This window comes from Myiozetetes cayanensis, unplaced genomic scaffold (assembly GCF_022539395.1).
Source record: "Myiozetetes cayanensis isolate MyiCay16 unplaced genomic scaffold, myiCay2020 scf14, whole genome shotgun sequence".
Classification (NCBI taxonomy): Eukaryota; Metazoa; Chordata; class Aves; order Passeriformes; family Tyrannidae; genus Myiozetetes; species Myiozetetes cayanensis.
In genome coordinates, this window is record NW_026087048.1 from 11,296,836 (window position 1) to 11,310,660 (window position 13,825).

A 13,825-nucleotide genomic window follows, 5' to 3' on the forward strand; every position below is an offset into this window, starting at 1 on the left:
AGTGGATTATATTTTATTAGACTGAAAGTGGAAAGGAATGACAAGAGAATATTACAATTTTAATCCCACATAAAATACATTTCTGGGAAACTGTTCTCTGTGCATGGAGGTTTTTTCTTTTTCTTTTTTTTTTTCTCAGCAACTCTGTCTTTTTTTAACCTGTACAAAAGTTATATCCAAAATCTGTCCTCAAAAGATGTTTTGGCTTGCAACTTCTGCATATTGAGATCCTCTGCAAGATGAGATATAGGCAGGACATTTTAATTTTTTTTTTTTAATTACCTAAAAAAAACCTTCCTGAAGACTTTGAGTGTGTTTTGCTGTTGGAGAGGGAACACAGCCGGAGGAACCTCGAGATGACAGAATTGGTACAATCTTTTGACTGTGAATAACCAGTGATCAAACAAAAGTTCCATGCATGATGGAGCAAAAGCAGCTTAAGGACACACTTCAGCAGTGCAGGTGTCCCCCGTGGAACATTCCCAACATCTCCAAATCAGGCTGCCCTTGTGTAAAGTGACCCCTTCCAAACAATGAATGAAACTGTTCTTCAAGGGCAGGAAATCAGCTGGAGCCAGTGGAGCTGAGCAAACTGAAATATTAAATTTGTCTCTAAGTTAAGCGTGAGTAATAAAAAGAAACACTAAAATTGTATTTTGATTTTTGGATCAGTTATGCCATTGCTTAATATCACCCGAAGATCTTTGTGGTCAAAGAGGCAAGAGCTGTTTTCTCTGAGAAGAAAACTCATCTGGTTAAATTTGATTTATGCCACAGTAAAGAGGCACCATGGTCAGGCTGACAAGTTTTAGAGTTTCTTTGGGCAGAATTAATTTCAGTCAGACTGCTTCTCAGTTATAGGCTTAATAAACCTTCTCCTTAGGTGTATTTAAAATGGCTCTACATTAAGTGATATCTACCTTAAAAATCAGAGGTAAGAAATGTATTAACGTGAAATAATTCCTTTGAAGTTCAAAATTTATAAATGTAATTGTCCTACATTTATAGAAATAAAAATTAGGATTCTTATAATTGCTGTCAGCTAACAATGTGGATTTAATATTTTTCCTTTTGACATTTGTTCTGTTGCCAGGCTGTATCTGCTTATGGTCTGTGATCTGCTTTGCATTACTTTTATAGAAATATTGCCATTAAAAGTGCTACATATAGTATTAAATAGCAGGGTGAGTCAGGAGGCAGGAGTCGAATCACTTGTTCACAAATGAGGAGTTTGAATGCCTCATCTCAGTGAGAGGGTATAAATACCTATAACCAAATCATCAGTCTGGCACTAGGGATAATCTTGACACAAAATTGAGGCAGGCAAGAGTGTAATATCCCAACATGCAGGGTTATGAATATTGCAGATTATGGATAGACAAAATGCACAAGAAAGACTTGCCTATACTGGCTGCTTTTGCTACAGTTTATTCTTCTGACAGTATTTCCCCTATAAACTCCTTTTATTCATAGGTTTGGCAGATAGCCATAAAATTTTGCTTCTAGCTGGAACTTGGCAGACAGTGTCTTAAGTCAGGAAAATTATTTTAAACAAATTTAAAAATATACGTATTAGGGCTCTTTTAAATGTGAGAGGTGCAGTAACTTTTTTCTGAGAAAAAGGATTGGTTTCAGTGGGGTTTCTTCACTGTAAATTCCTGAAATAATTTCTTAAAAAAAGGAAAAAAGATTGTTGTAACCAATTAGTGAAAAGATGACTTTGCTTTCAAAAGCATGCGTATAAAAGTACTGTACCTATGTGCCCATGACTGGTGTATTCTGAGATCTTGGCTTTTAGGATATTGCTTTAAATTAAATACATATTGTATCATTGTGACAGGACAAAGCTTGTTTATGATGTTATAAACTGTGAGGGAAATAGTATGCAACATGTAAGTAATTTTAAATGCCCATATTCCCTCTATGTTTACTTTTCCATAACCTGTCTGTAGGTTTTGTACACAGGATTCTTGGAGAATCAACCCTTGAACGAGTTCAGTGCAATGCAGTAATTAATGAGGTTGTGGGAGCAGGTGAATCTGTTGGATGGTCAGAGTGTATTCCAATTGTGTGTGCATGTCATGTGAGCAGAGTAGCTTTTCTCATACTTCAGGGTTTGCAGGGGTAATCTGGGCAAGCACCACCTGCACCACCACAAATCAGCAGGAGTAAAGTTTGATGGTGACTGTGGTAACAACTCCTGGCTTTGTGTCAGAGTCTGTTCTCCATGTTCTTACAGCTTACCTGTAGGCTGGCAAACAAGAAGTCTCACCCTGTGCTCTTCCCTGCCACTTTTCTCCTGTAGCAAACTGTAAATTTGCTGCCTTGTTGGTTAATTTTAATCTAGAGATTCAGTAAATTGATAGCATTCCTGCCATAGCCCTCCTTACCCTGGAATGACTCCCTCAGTTACTGTCAACGGGGTCTCCCTCAAATGAGCACATCAGGAAGGATATGAGGAGTTCTAAACTGGCACAGGTATTTTATCAAGAGGAGATGACTCTGTGATAGGTGCCTGACTCTTAGGAGAAATTATTAGGATTTCTTTTTGGTTTGTATTGTTTTTTTTACGTGTGAAGCACGATATAATGTATTTTTCAATGCTTTTAAATCTGAACTATGATTGCAATTTCATATGGCATCAGAATATGGGAAAAAACCCTGAAAAATAACCTCAACAGGAAAGGTTTTGCATATTTGACAGTGGCACCAGTGTGCCACTGTATGATCTTTGATAGCTGATGGAAATCCTCTGCTTTCACGGGCATAACGCCCTTTATTTCCTCTGTGTTACTCTGCTCTTTCCACTGCATGTACTGAAGTGATGCAGTTTTCAGTTCTTGAGTCCAGTTTTCAAAACTGCATGGTAAAGTATTTAAAAGCACTTTTATTTGGATGTTTGCAAATATATTTAATAAGGTAATTCAAAAAAATAATGCCAGATATATTTCCCAGAAATTGGAATCTCCTTTTCTATTATGCACCTGAGGAATTCTGCACATTGGACTCTGGCTGACCCATCACACTGTTTGTGCTGGATGAGGAACATGTGGTGTGTCGTGTGAAGGTGGAAAAATCCAGGGTGTCCAGGTGCAAATTTTGAATATGCATTCAGTAAAGCTTCCATGAGTTCTTACTACTTTTATGGACTCCGGAAATATGTGGAATGTTGTTAATACAAATTTATAAGTAGGCCCAGAGACAATTAACATATCAAAATGTCTTGAAGATTATCTTCCCCTTCACACTTTGTACCTGCTGTGGATACCCATAATAGAAAGGACAGTGTTTATAGTTGGAAAACAGGTGGAAGAGCTCTGTAAGAGGCAAGAAAATCTGCCTTTGGGCACTGAGATATAATTCTCAGCTGTACTACTCTCACAATGCACTTCCTCCTCTTCTTCCTGAGGTCAAGTTCTTGTCTGTAAAATGGACATAATGCATAACCTTAAAAGCTGCAAAGAAAAAGTTTGACTGCATATTGCATTTTCAATGTGAAAATAATCTTATTATGTCTATGCCAAATTTTCTTTGCACCGATCGAGTATTTAAATGCCATATCGTGGAGAATATTTGCTAATTCATTATAATTTTTAAATTATTTTCATACATATTAGTTTATAACTTTTAGGTTGTTCAGTGGGAATGTTAATATAATCAATGATATTTTTAAAAGGAATATCGTATTTCTAATAAACTTTTTAAAGCATCCCTTTCCTTCTTTTTTACTTATTTTAAAATTCTACCTTTATTTCTCTTCCAAGCCCAGGCAAGTGTTTGCCTCAGGCTTGCTACTGAGAAGGTGGGCAGTGTGCTACAGTTTATATTGCTTTCTTGGTTATGTTTCCTTTCAGAACTTCTGTGTGTTTTCCAAGGTCTGTGGCTTTTTAGCTGTTTGCCAGGTACACATGCAAATCTTCAAGTTTTAATTCTCCAGGCCACTTAGAAATGGAGGGAACTGGAGTGATGCTAAGCATTTCTCAGTGTAGTTTCCATTTCAGATGTGGCAGATTCAGAGGAATGAATATGTGTTGAGAGTTCAAATTTATATATTTCCATCTACATAGTCACATGTGCTTTTAAATCTTGGAAGACAAATACTGGAAACACAGGGAGAGGTTTTTTATATTTTTGATCCGGGTCAGCTGTCTTGGATGGCTGGACCTAAAAGCATTGAAGACTTGGACTGCCTGCCTGAATATCAGCAAAGTTAATCAATAGTCTTCCTCCCTGTTCTCAGGACCTAATATCTTCTCTATGTTCTAATACAGGAGAATGTGGAATAGTATTTGCCACTGCAGATAAGGCAGATACAGAGCTCATATAGCTCTAGCTGGGCAAGCAACTAGAGCCAACATGAATGAAGACCTGGGCAGATAAGTCTGGATTTTCAGGTGCCAGTGATGTAATGCACTGGTATTTGCAGGACATGCTTGTCAGGGTTTTAAAAAGGGTTTCTCTCTTTGCTAGACATTTTTCTGCAAAATACTACTTTATGGAACGTCATCCAAGAAAATAAAACAGTTTCCTGTTGTTCAGAGGAGAGGACAGAAACAAGTGCTTGTCTTGTCAAAGTCAGTAATGGGATAAAAATTTACTTTGGGACTCTGGTGTAGGTCTTCAAAACCTACAATGTAATAAAACTCAGAAATTGAAAAATACCAACTTAATTGTGCTTTAAGTACTTCAAGGCTGATTCCTTTTAGCAGGAACATGTAGGTGCTGTCCTTAGCTGCTGTTAGAGGCAGAATAACTGGAGGAGTCAGGTATACTAATGGAGTTGCTTTCTGCTTGGAGTAGTGTGGGTGGGAACCCACGATTCCCTTCTCCATGCCCACAAATTCCATGTTTCCTCTGTTACTGCTCACAAAGAAGGAAGGAGGTGATACAGACTCTCTTCAGTGCCAAAAGCCTCAACTAGCTCATAGGTGCCAAACAGCCAAGCAACATTTCATCCCTTCCTGGATGCCAGAAGCCTCAACTATCCCTGCTCCACCTGCCAAAACCTCCAACTCTGTCCTGACAACTCCTGCAGTGCAGGCCTGTGTTGTCAATGTGAAATTTTGCAACACACTGACAATGGAAAAATCTGGATGCAGTATAATAGTGAAAAACATGCTGAGATTCGCTTTTAGTTTAGTTATGGAAATGAATTGCCCTGTAAATATTTCCTGCGTGTGACACTTGTGCATGCTCCATTTTCCAAAACTTTTAATTTATTCAAAACTTCTGTAGAATTGAAATATACTGCAGAATTCAACACTGAGCACTCTAAATACATCTGAACCCCCAGATGTATTTTTTTCATGTAGCTTAACAAGTCCATCATTTGCCTTTTGGCTCATTTCTTTCTGTTGATTTGCCTTGTTGCTGAGCTTTACCAGCGTGTGTTTCTGAAATGTTGTTACAGGGCACAGGTTCCATTTTGCAGCCAGTTTGTATTGTGTGAACACCCCTACACAGTGGCAAGGAGTAGTTAACGTGTCTGAAATAATGTTAGTAATTTTAAAATTAATTACTGCTAAACATCTGCTTAAAATAGCTGCATTTACTCCCAAGTGGTTTTTATCAATAATAGTGCACTGTTTTTCTCCAGGATTTTTTAATTCTGGATAGGTCCTTTTTAACATACAGAATAATATGTAATTTATTTTGGTACGAATAAGTAAAAGATTTATTAAACTGAATGACATATACAGTGCACAATTAGATAATACATTATGAACTCAACAATAGTAAAAATATATCAGGAAATGTCCTGAAATCTGTTGTAATGAAACAAGTGGAAGTTTTTAAGCTAAAACCAAGCAATGCAAAATCTCATTAATTCTTATTTGTCTGGAAATATGTTTTGACTGTTCTTCTATTTAGTTGCTGCCATGACCGAAATAGCTTTTCCTAAATCTGTAAACCTGCATTCTACACCTTACTTAGATTGTACAAAATAGAAGTGTAAATCATTTTTGTATGTGACCTTAGCAGTGAAAGAGATTTCTAGTACAGTTTGTCGAAAAGCTCTAGACATAACAGCCAGAGTTAGAAGTGAAGGATACAGTTCTGAGGCTCAATAGCATATCCAGTGATTATCTGCAAGTAAATACTTGTTCTTTCAGTTATGCACCCTGCTCATGGATACAGTCAAAAGTGCAATTTGATACCTCTTCCACCAAGTGTAGAGTCTGGAAAGAAGAATCTGGGAAATGCATCACAGAGCTACTCAGGCAGGATGTTTTCCCTTCAGTGCCATAATTCCTTGTGCTACCTCTGTTTGGAGTCGTTGTAGGTACGAGGAGAAACAAATGGCACAGTGCAGAGCTGTGCATGAAGATTAGTGAAGAGCAACAAAACCTTATGATCTGGAAGACTCCAAAAGTCAGGATAGTGTTAATAGTATTTATGGGTTGTGAGAGTGGGAAGAAGCAATGAAAAGGAAATGCTTCATCTCTGTTCAAAATACCATCAAGGATGAAATTTACTCCTGGGAGAAGGGCCAGTACTGAACTTGGAGTATTGCTTAATTTAGGCCTTCAGCAGTACCAAAGTGGTGTTTATACCCTTCAATAGGCTCTTTCCCTTGGATGAGTTTAATCTGAAGAATCTAAATTCTGCATGGAGAAAGTTAAAGCAATGTGTTATTAAATAGCAATATGCTATAGCTGTGCCAGTGTAACTCCTTTTGGGGATTCTCTCTTGGAGTTTGGCATCCCTTTGTGAATTAATATAAACCACTTTGATAAGAAGTCATGAGAACAAACAAAGCACGCTCACCCAGAGAGCTGCACTGGCATTGGCATAGTAGCAGATGTGTTGGTAAATATTCCTGCATATCTAAGTCCTTACTTGTAATGACAAAGTCTTACTTTGTGAGCCACATCACTCTAACCTTTTGAATAGATCATTTTGTGTATCCATCCAGCCCTAGGCATGGTCTGCCTCACATTGGTGTGTCTGCTGCTCAGAGGCTGCACTGAATCTCTTCTAGAACTTGACAGAACTGGGCACCCTGCTCTGGGGGAGTGCTCAGGAGGATGTCCCAGGGCAGGACTGGTGGTGTGATACATGCAGAGCAGAGGGACTGTCACCTGGAGACTCTTGCAGATAAATCTCTTGTGTTGGATCTCTAAGGTTTTTTTCATTGCACATACTGTTACAATAATTGCCATGTGTCACATGCTGTGTACTTGCCTTATGTTTGTGTTTAAAGCAAAAATGTATGCTAAAAACTCTGGAAAACAAACATTTAAGGTATCAGAGCATGTCTGTTGAGAAGCTGAATCTTTGTTACGCCGAATGCTAAACATTTACATATCCAAGCCTTATGTAATGGATGTCTGAATAATAATAAAACTGCATAAACTGACCTTAGTTCTCTGGCACCACTTCTCCTTTGAAGTCTGCATGACCAAATTCAAGACAATTATGTCATCCTTCATAACAGCCAAACAAAAGTTTGGCCAAATAATTTTTTTTTTCTTCTCCATTTAACAGCACTGTGTTTGATTTTGGTAATGTGTGTCAATGTAGCTGTTGTTATTTACTGGCTGTTGCAAGTGACAGTAAAAATCCCCTTGTTTTCAATTAATGATCAGCCCTGGTAACATCTGGATTTCATTTATTTTACCTCAGTGCCCACTTCTGCTCTACTCAGTTACTTTTAGTAGTACATTGCAAGGTAAGTACAGCCTGAAAACACACTCAACACAAATAGTATGCAGAACATGGTGTTAACAGTATGTGCCCATATGTGACAGAAGCAAAACAGAGCCCTGGACAGAAGGCAAACTGGCACTAACACTTTCCCCTCTGTCCAAATCTGCCAGTGCCACACTTCAGTAAAGTTCTCTGTGGACAAGGCTGTCTCTGTCAGAAAAGGGCTGTCAACAGAGACTCAGATTGCACATTACTGGGCCTCAGACCTTGAGGAAACCTTGGCAGGCTGTCATCTCAGTCTTTGAGGCTCTGTCTGTGTCACCAAGTGCTTCAAAACTTGGAGTTTATTTTCCACTACCCCCTGATTCAAGTGATCCTTGCCCAGGTCCCTGTGAAGTGCTGTAACTTTTTTGCTTTCAGAATGGATTATAGATTAGGATGAAATATTTTGAATCTACGTTTATCACATAAACTGGATTATTTTTGCAGAAAACCTTGTATAGGTTTTAGCTATTGCTGTGTTTGATGTAACCCTGTTGTTCACACGTGGTGCAGCTCCCACAAGCAGAGCTGGATCCAGTGGAAGTGTGATGCCTTTTCCTACCTAGTTCTATGTAAAGAGCAGCAAACCATCTAGGTTGTGTTTATAACCAGTTTAAGTTATTTTATCTGGGTTCACTACAGCACTTGTGGCTCCATTATTACCTCGTGGGTGCATGTGCACATCCACACACACGTTTATGTTTGTGCTGGTACGTACTTTCACAGTGAATATGCAAATTAATGTGTTGGACTTCATCTGTTGCAAAATAAAACCACTAAAGGAAAAATGCTATTCTGATATGGTTCAAAGCTTCACTGCTGACCTGTGTCAGAATTATGACTGAAGACAATAAACCCATGAAAAACTGAAGAAGCAGGCCATGAATGCAGTCCTGACCTACAAATAATACTCTTTTTTGTCCAGTTGTAATTAGCTCTTAATTTCTAAATGTGTTTCCAGAGTTTTGTTGGTTTAAATCATGGTGTTGATGATCTTTTCTTTATTTTACTTCAATTAGATACCATGGTGTAGACAAATGTAATATGTAGAGTTTATGAAACTAGACAGCTAGTAAATCAGTATTATTTTGCTAGTAAATTACTAAGCCAGTGCAAGCTGCTTTTAACTCTTTCCCATGGGACAAATAGCTTGAACTGCTGGAGTTTAAATCAACACTGTGGGCACTGAATTAGTCAATGATTCTGAAGAAGGCTTTGTTGGCATAAAGTTCTGCTTTGATCATCATAGTATTTACGGCTTTTTAATTAGATACAGTTCAGAACAATGGCTTTTATCAAAGCAGTTTGGGAAGTGAACAATTGGACTTTGTTTAAGGCTTTAGATGACATTCTGTCTGTTAATATCATGTGGCTGGTTTTAATACAATGATGAAGTTAGGATTATTTTAGGCATTGTCACTGCTTTGTCAAAAGAAACTAACTGTTCTAAAAAAGAGTGGCACATATTCCTTTTTTAATATAATAGGTTTATACATTTCTTAACATATTAAAACCCAATCATTTGCCTTGGGCTTGCAGAAGACAAAGTAATTTTGCACCCATAAATTTGAAAGATATGACTCTTGTTCTTCTTGACTTATTTTCATGTGCTGAGTGACTTGTTGGGGAGCGCTGAGCTCTTCTTGTTCAAGATTTAAGGCAGTTGTTCCATTTTCAGTGTCAGACATTTCAGAGTTGGCTTCTGATATAAAGTAAACCCAGCACCAGAGTGAAAATTCCTGAGGGATCTTGGCAGAGCTGGGCTTGATCATTTTTGGAATGGTAGATTGGCCTAAGTTTGCTTTTAAAGCTTTACGGTAAGTGTTTGTAAAATTGGTAAACCTATGAGAGCAAGAAAGTTAAGGAGCCACTAAAGTATTTAGACCAACTTCTGTGATTCAGTGTTCAAATGCAGATGCTTATTGTCTAACTAGCAACTTTTTTTTTTTTTTTTGACAAGCTGACCACTGTTTTCAATGAGAATAAAAAATGGGCTGTAAATAGTTGTTTCATTAAAGCTTGGATTAGATCTTCATGTTCTCTCATTTGCAATGCTGTTGGGGCAGAGTAAATATTGGTCAATGTTCTCTGTCACCTGAGACAGATGACTCACTGCCTCACTTTTATCCACAATTTGACTTTGATAATGATGCCAAAAGCCATTACTTTATTTTAGTGGTAACTTTATGTGCACACTCTCCCCACGGTGGTTAGAGAAATGGATGTAATATAGGATTCTAAAAATCTTAATTTCTTTATAACAGGCCCATCATATGCTGGACATCTCTCAAAGAATCAGTGTTTGAAATTTCAGTATAAAATCTGTGCATGCTTTTTCAAAAGAGAAGTTTTAAAGGTTACAGGAACAGATGAATGAATGTAGGATGTAACTGGAACAGCTGCTGTACAATTGTAGTGAAATCAAAGAAATCTTGGGGAACTCCTGAATCTTGACTTTTTCTATGTTTTTTTCATGAAGAAAATCATAAACCAAAAGTGTTGTCTAAAAGCAGGCCATTATTAAATAATCTGATATATATTACTTTTTTGATATTGAGCTATTGTGTGAAGCTACCATGTTCTAGGATGTTTTGAGAATTTTCCCTGAGAAATGTCAATTTTTTTAAACAGGATATAATGCAAGTGAAAAAAAGACATTTTGTGGGATCAAGCAGAATTTTGGGCTATGACACAAATTTTTCATTTTTATATTTACGGTGCCTGATATGAATGCTTTTGAAGTCTCTGTAAGTGATCTTAAGCATCAATCAGTGTTTAATTGCTGTAACCCAATAATATCTAAGCCTTTTTCCCTGATCTCTTTCAACTTAACAGCACTTCTTGTAATGAGTTTGTATTCTTGGTTTGCTTCCCTGATTGTAATTCTGGGCATGCTACAAAAGATTCGAGAGGCTTAAGTTCTGTCTTACTGCTGAGAGCAGACACATCTGAGGAGACTGAAAGACTTCAGTCCTGGATATGAAATTCCCTTGGTCAGGGTTTTGGAAAGTCCAGCAGCCTGCTCAGAACGTGGTGCCTGGTGTGCCTGGTTGAGATGAGTTGTGCAGTTCCTGCACAGCATGTTGAACATACAGAGGTTGGGAATGGCAGCACGTTCAGGCACAGGAGCTCCTTGGCAGAAGACAATTCATCAAAAACACTGTATCTTCAAAGACTCTGCTTTTCCCCCCTGTAATTATTATATATTAAAATAGTAAATTTTAGATGCTGTGAATAAGCAGCAAAGTAATCTAATCGGTACCATTAATGCCAAGCAGTAAAACAAATACTGAACAATTTTTTTTCTTCCTTCCATTTGTTTTTCTTCAGAACTCCAGAACTACCCGCTCAGATGAAGACAAGGAAGGTGCCTGGGATGCCTGGGGTGCCTGGAGTGATTGCTCACGGACCTGTGGAGGGGGAGCCTCCTACTCCCTGAGGAGATGTTTAAATGGCAGGTAAGCCACATGCTTATGTGTATATGTATTTATTGTTCTGCAGCTCTGCCAGATATCCCAATCTTCTGCTGGTCATTTCTGAAACCAAATTCTGTGTACAGATAAGTATTATAAAATACTGGTTTTAATATAAGTTTGTAATAGATAAATAGCTTAGGCTTCAACTGTTAAAGAACTTAAACATTATGAAATGTGTTTGTGGAATAGCAGGAGTGGTTTATTTAGTACGGTCAAATATAGAGAGGAGTCCCCATCACTGTAAATAAAGCAGATGGTGAGTTATCTGCATACAATTTTCCCTCAGTACTAAAGCTGTACTAAAATAGGACTTGTTGCTACAGTCCTAAAAGTAAGGGTAATGCACTAGGCCTGTAGTCAGGCAAGAAGAGATCCCAAACACCTTAGAGGCATCTCTGCTGGCATCCATAATTTCTTGTTTTACTTGAATTATTCTTAAACACTTTTAAAACTACTGATTATGTTTAAAGTTCTATATAGTTGAGACTTTTTAAGTTAAATGCAATATCAGCCAGAAATTCAGATTTTCTTCAAGGCTTGTAGTGTGATGTTCTGTTTAAGTGCAAACTGCATGAAATACAGAGCTAAAGATGATTGATTAAAACAACGCCTGTTTCTTTTAGTGCAAAATGCACAAAGATCTTTGAGAAAATTAATAGTTCCAGCAAGAAACCTCAATATTCTACCAGTGTGTTAGGGACTGTGAAATGAGCTCAATAAATTCTAGCAGTATAAATTCCACTGTGGTTTTATTAATATTTTTAATGTGTTCCCATGTGAAAAACATGTGTTTTCCATACCTTGACAAATGTATAGTTAAAAAGGTTTTTTTCTGTGTTTGATTGTTGCAATTTCCAGGAAATGCACAACTGTGAAACAAAGTTTTCACATTTGTATGTATCATAAATATTTTTAACTTGCACGTTGTGACACAGTCCCGCAAAAGATAGGAAATTTGAGACTTGTAATATCTTGAGCTTGAAGAGTTGTACCTTCAGCTGAACTGGTTGAATTCTTGCTTGAGACATCCATTGGTTTTTCCTTTTCAAATGCTATTTTTTAATCCCTCTCACATATTACAGTAAAAATATTTGCCATTGATTTTCGTGCAAGACGTGGAAAATTTAGTCCTAGAGCTGTAAATTAGCAGCTTTACATTGACACATTCTTTAATCTAAGGCAGGTCTTTCTGGGATGAAGGGATTATTCCAAAACACTATTCCTGATTCTAGAGACATCAGTAATTATAATTTATTGCCCAGTCATTTGAAATATGTTTCCAGTTCTTTCAAGGGCTTGATTTTGCCAGTCTTGAGATGAGGAATATCTTACACTGTGCAAAGTGCTCATTCCTTCTTGAGAAGTTTGGCAGAGTGTGTCCCTAAAAAAAGTGTGAAACCCAACCCCCCTATATTTATGAGACCACAATAAATAACCATGACTCTATTATGTGCCTGCTATTTCAGCTCTTAACAACAGACTGAGGATCTGAATTGCCTGGATTTCAGGATTCACATGCATTGGGCACCTTAAACATACACGCAGTCCATGATAATTATATTTAATTTAAAATTATTGATTAGATATTCTGATCCCCTCTATGTTACATTCCATTTATTAGAAATAATTTTACTGCAATCAGCATAGATCAGCTTAGGGATGCCTTGTGAAATCTTTTTCACAAAATAAATGTGTTTTTCATAAGGTTGGCAGTAAACTGGGCTTACAGGGAAAGTCACACGTTCTTTGCTGAAGAGAGACAGCAGTGTAACCTGTTGAATCCCCAGACCCCCTTTGTATTTGAACTTTGTAGTTTGAGCTCAAATTATGGTAGGGCAGTAGCAATAAAATTCTAATTTTCAAGAGAATAACTAGCTGTAAAACAGGGTTCTGTTTGGCTATTATACAGTGTAACCGTTTTTATTCTGTTTTTTAGGAACTGTGAGGGTCGGAATATTCGATACAAAACCTGCAGTAGTAATGTGAGTCTGGCCTTTAATCCTGTTTTACTTATTCAAACAATGTGTTAGAGTTTAAGAAATGCTGCTTCTTATTTAAAACCTTATGGTGCATGATTTTCTTTCCATCATTATTACAATTTTTAAACATTTCAGTCTGCATGACACCATGAGGTCTCAAACTTAGACTTCCCAAATGGACATTTTCTTTTGAAATTACAGTGCCAATTGTGATTCAGGGTGTTTTATATCACTTATTGGGAGAGTTACACATTTTGGAGGATTAACAAATCAGTTCTCATCTTAAACTCGCAAGTGCTTTTCCTGGGGGTGCTGTCTTTTAGATGAAGCATTAAACTGTGCTCTGGACCATTTGTGATCATTAATGGTGTGGTGGCACTCTTCATGTCAGCAAAGAGGTTAACTGCCTAGGTCCCCTTCAGATCTTAAATAGCATAATTAGTCCTCATATTCCCTCTGCCTAAACCCAGATCTTTATATGTCTGTGTGCAAGCACAGGCACACTCAGGTGCGCTGGCAAAGACGATTTCCATGACTGAACATGAACCTGGAGTTTTGACCATACAGTTGCTGTTCTGTGCTGCAATCACATTTTATTTTTACAGACATATTTTATGGGAACCAGTCACATACAGCAAACTTCATGACTTGTGTTCCAGTGATTTGTAGCGATGCTTT

At 37.5% G+C, this 13,825-nt stretch overlaps 1 protein-coding gene across 6 annotated transcripts in view; it reads left to right on the forward strand.

Annotated features, from left to right (window-relative positions):
• The window catches only part of ADAMTSL3 (ADAMTS like 3), a 182,582-nt gene that overhangs the window by 77,614 nt on the left and 91,143 nt on the right, over positions 1-13,825 (forward strand). For all 6 annotated transcript variants that reach the window (XR_007628162.1, XM_050309908.1, XM_050309911.1 and 3 more), the window contains 2 exons: positions 11,023-11,150; positions 13,105-13,150. Coding sequence is in view for 5 of the 6 variants with exons in the window: in XM_050309908.1 (XP_050165865.1) it covers positions 11,023-11,150; positions 13,105-13,150 (174 nt within the window). In the remaining variant the exon portion in view is untranslated. The remainder of the gene's footprint in view (positions 1-11,022; positions 11,151-13,104; positions 13,151-13,825) is intronic.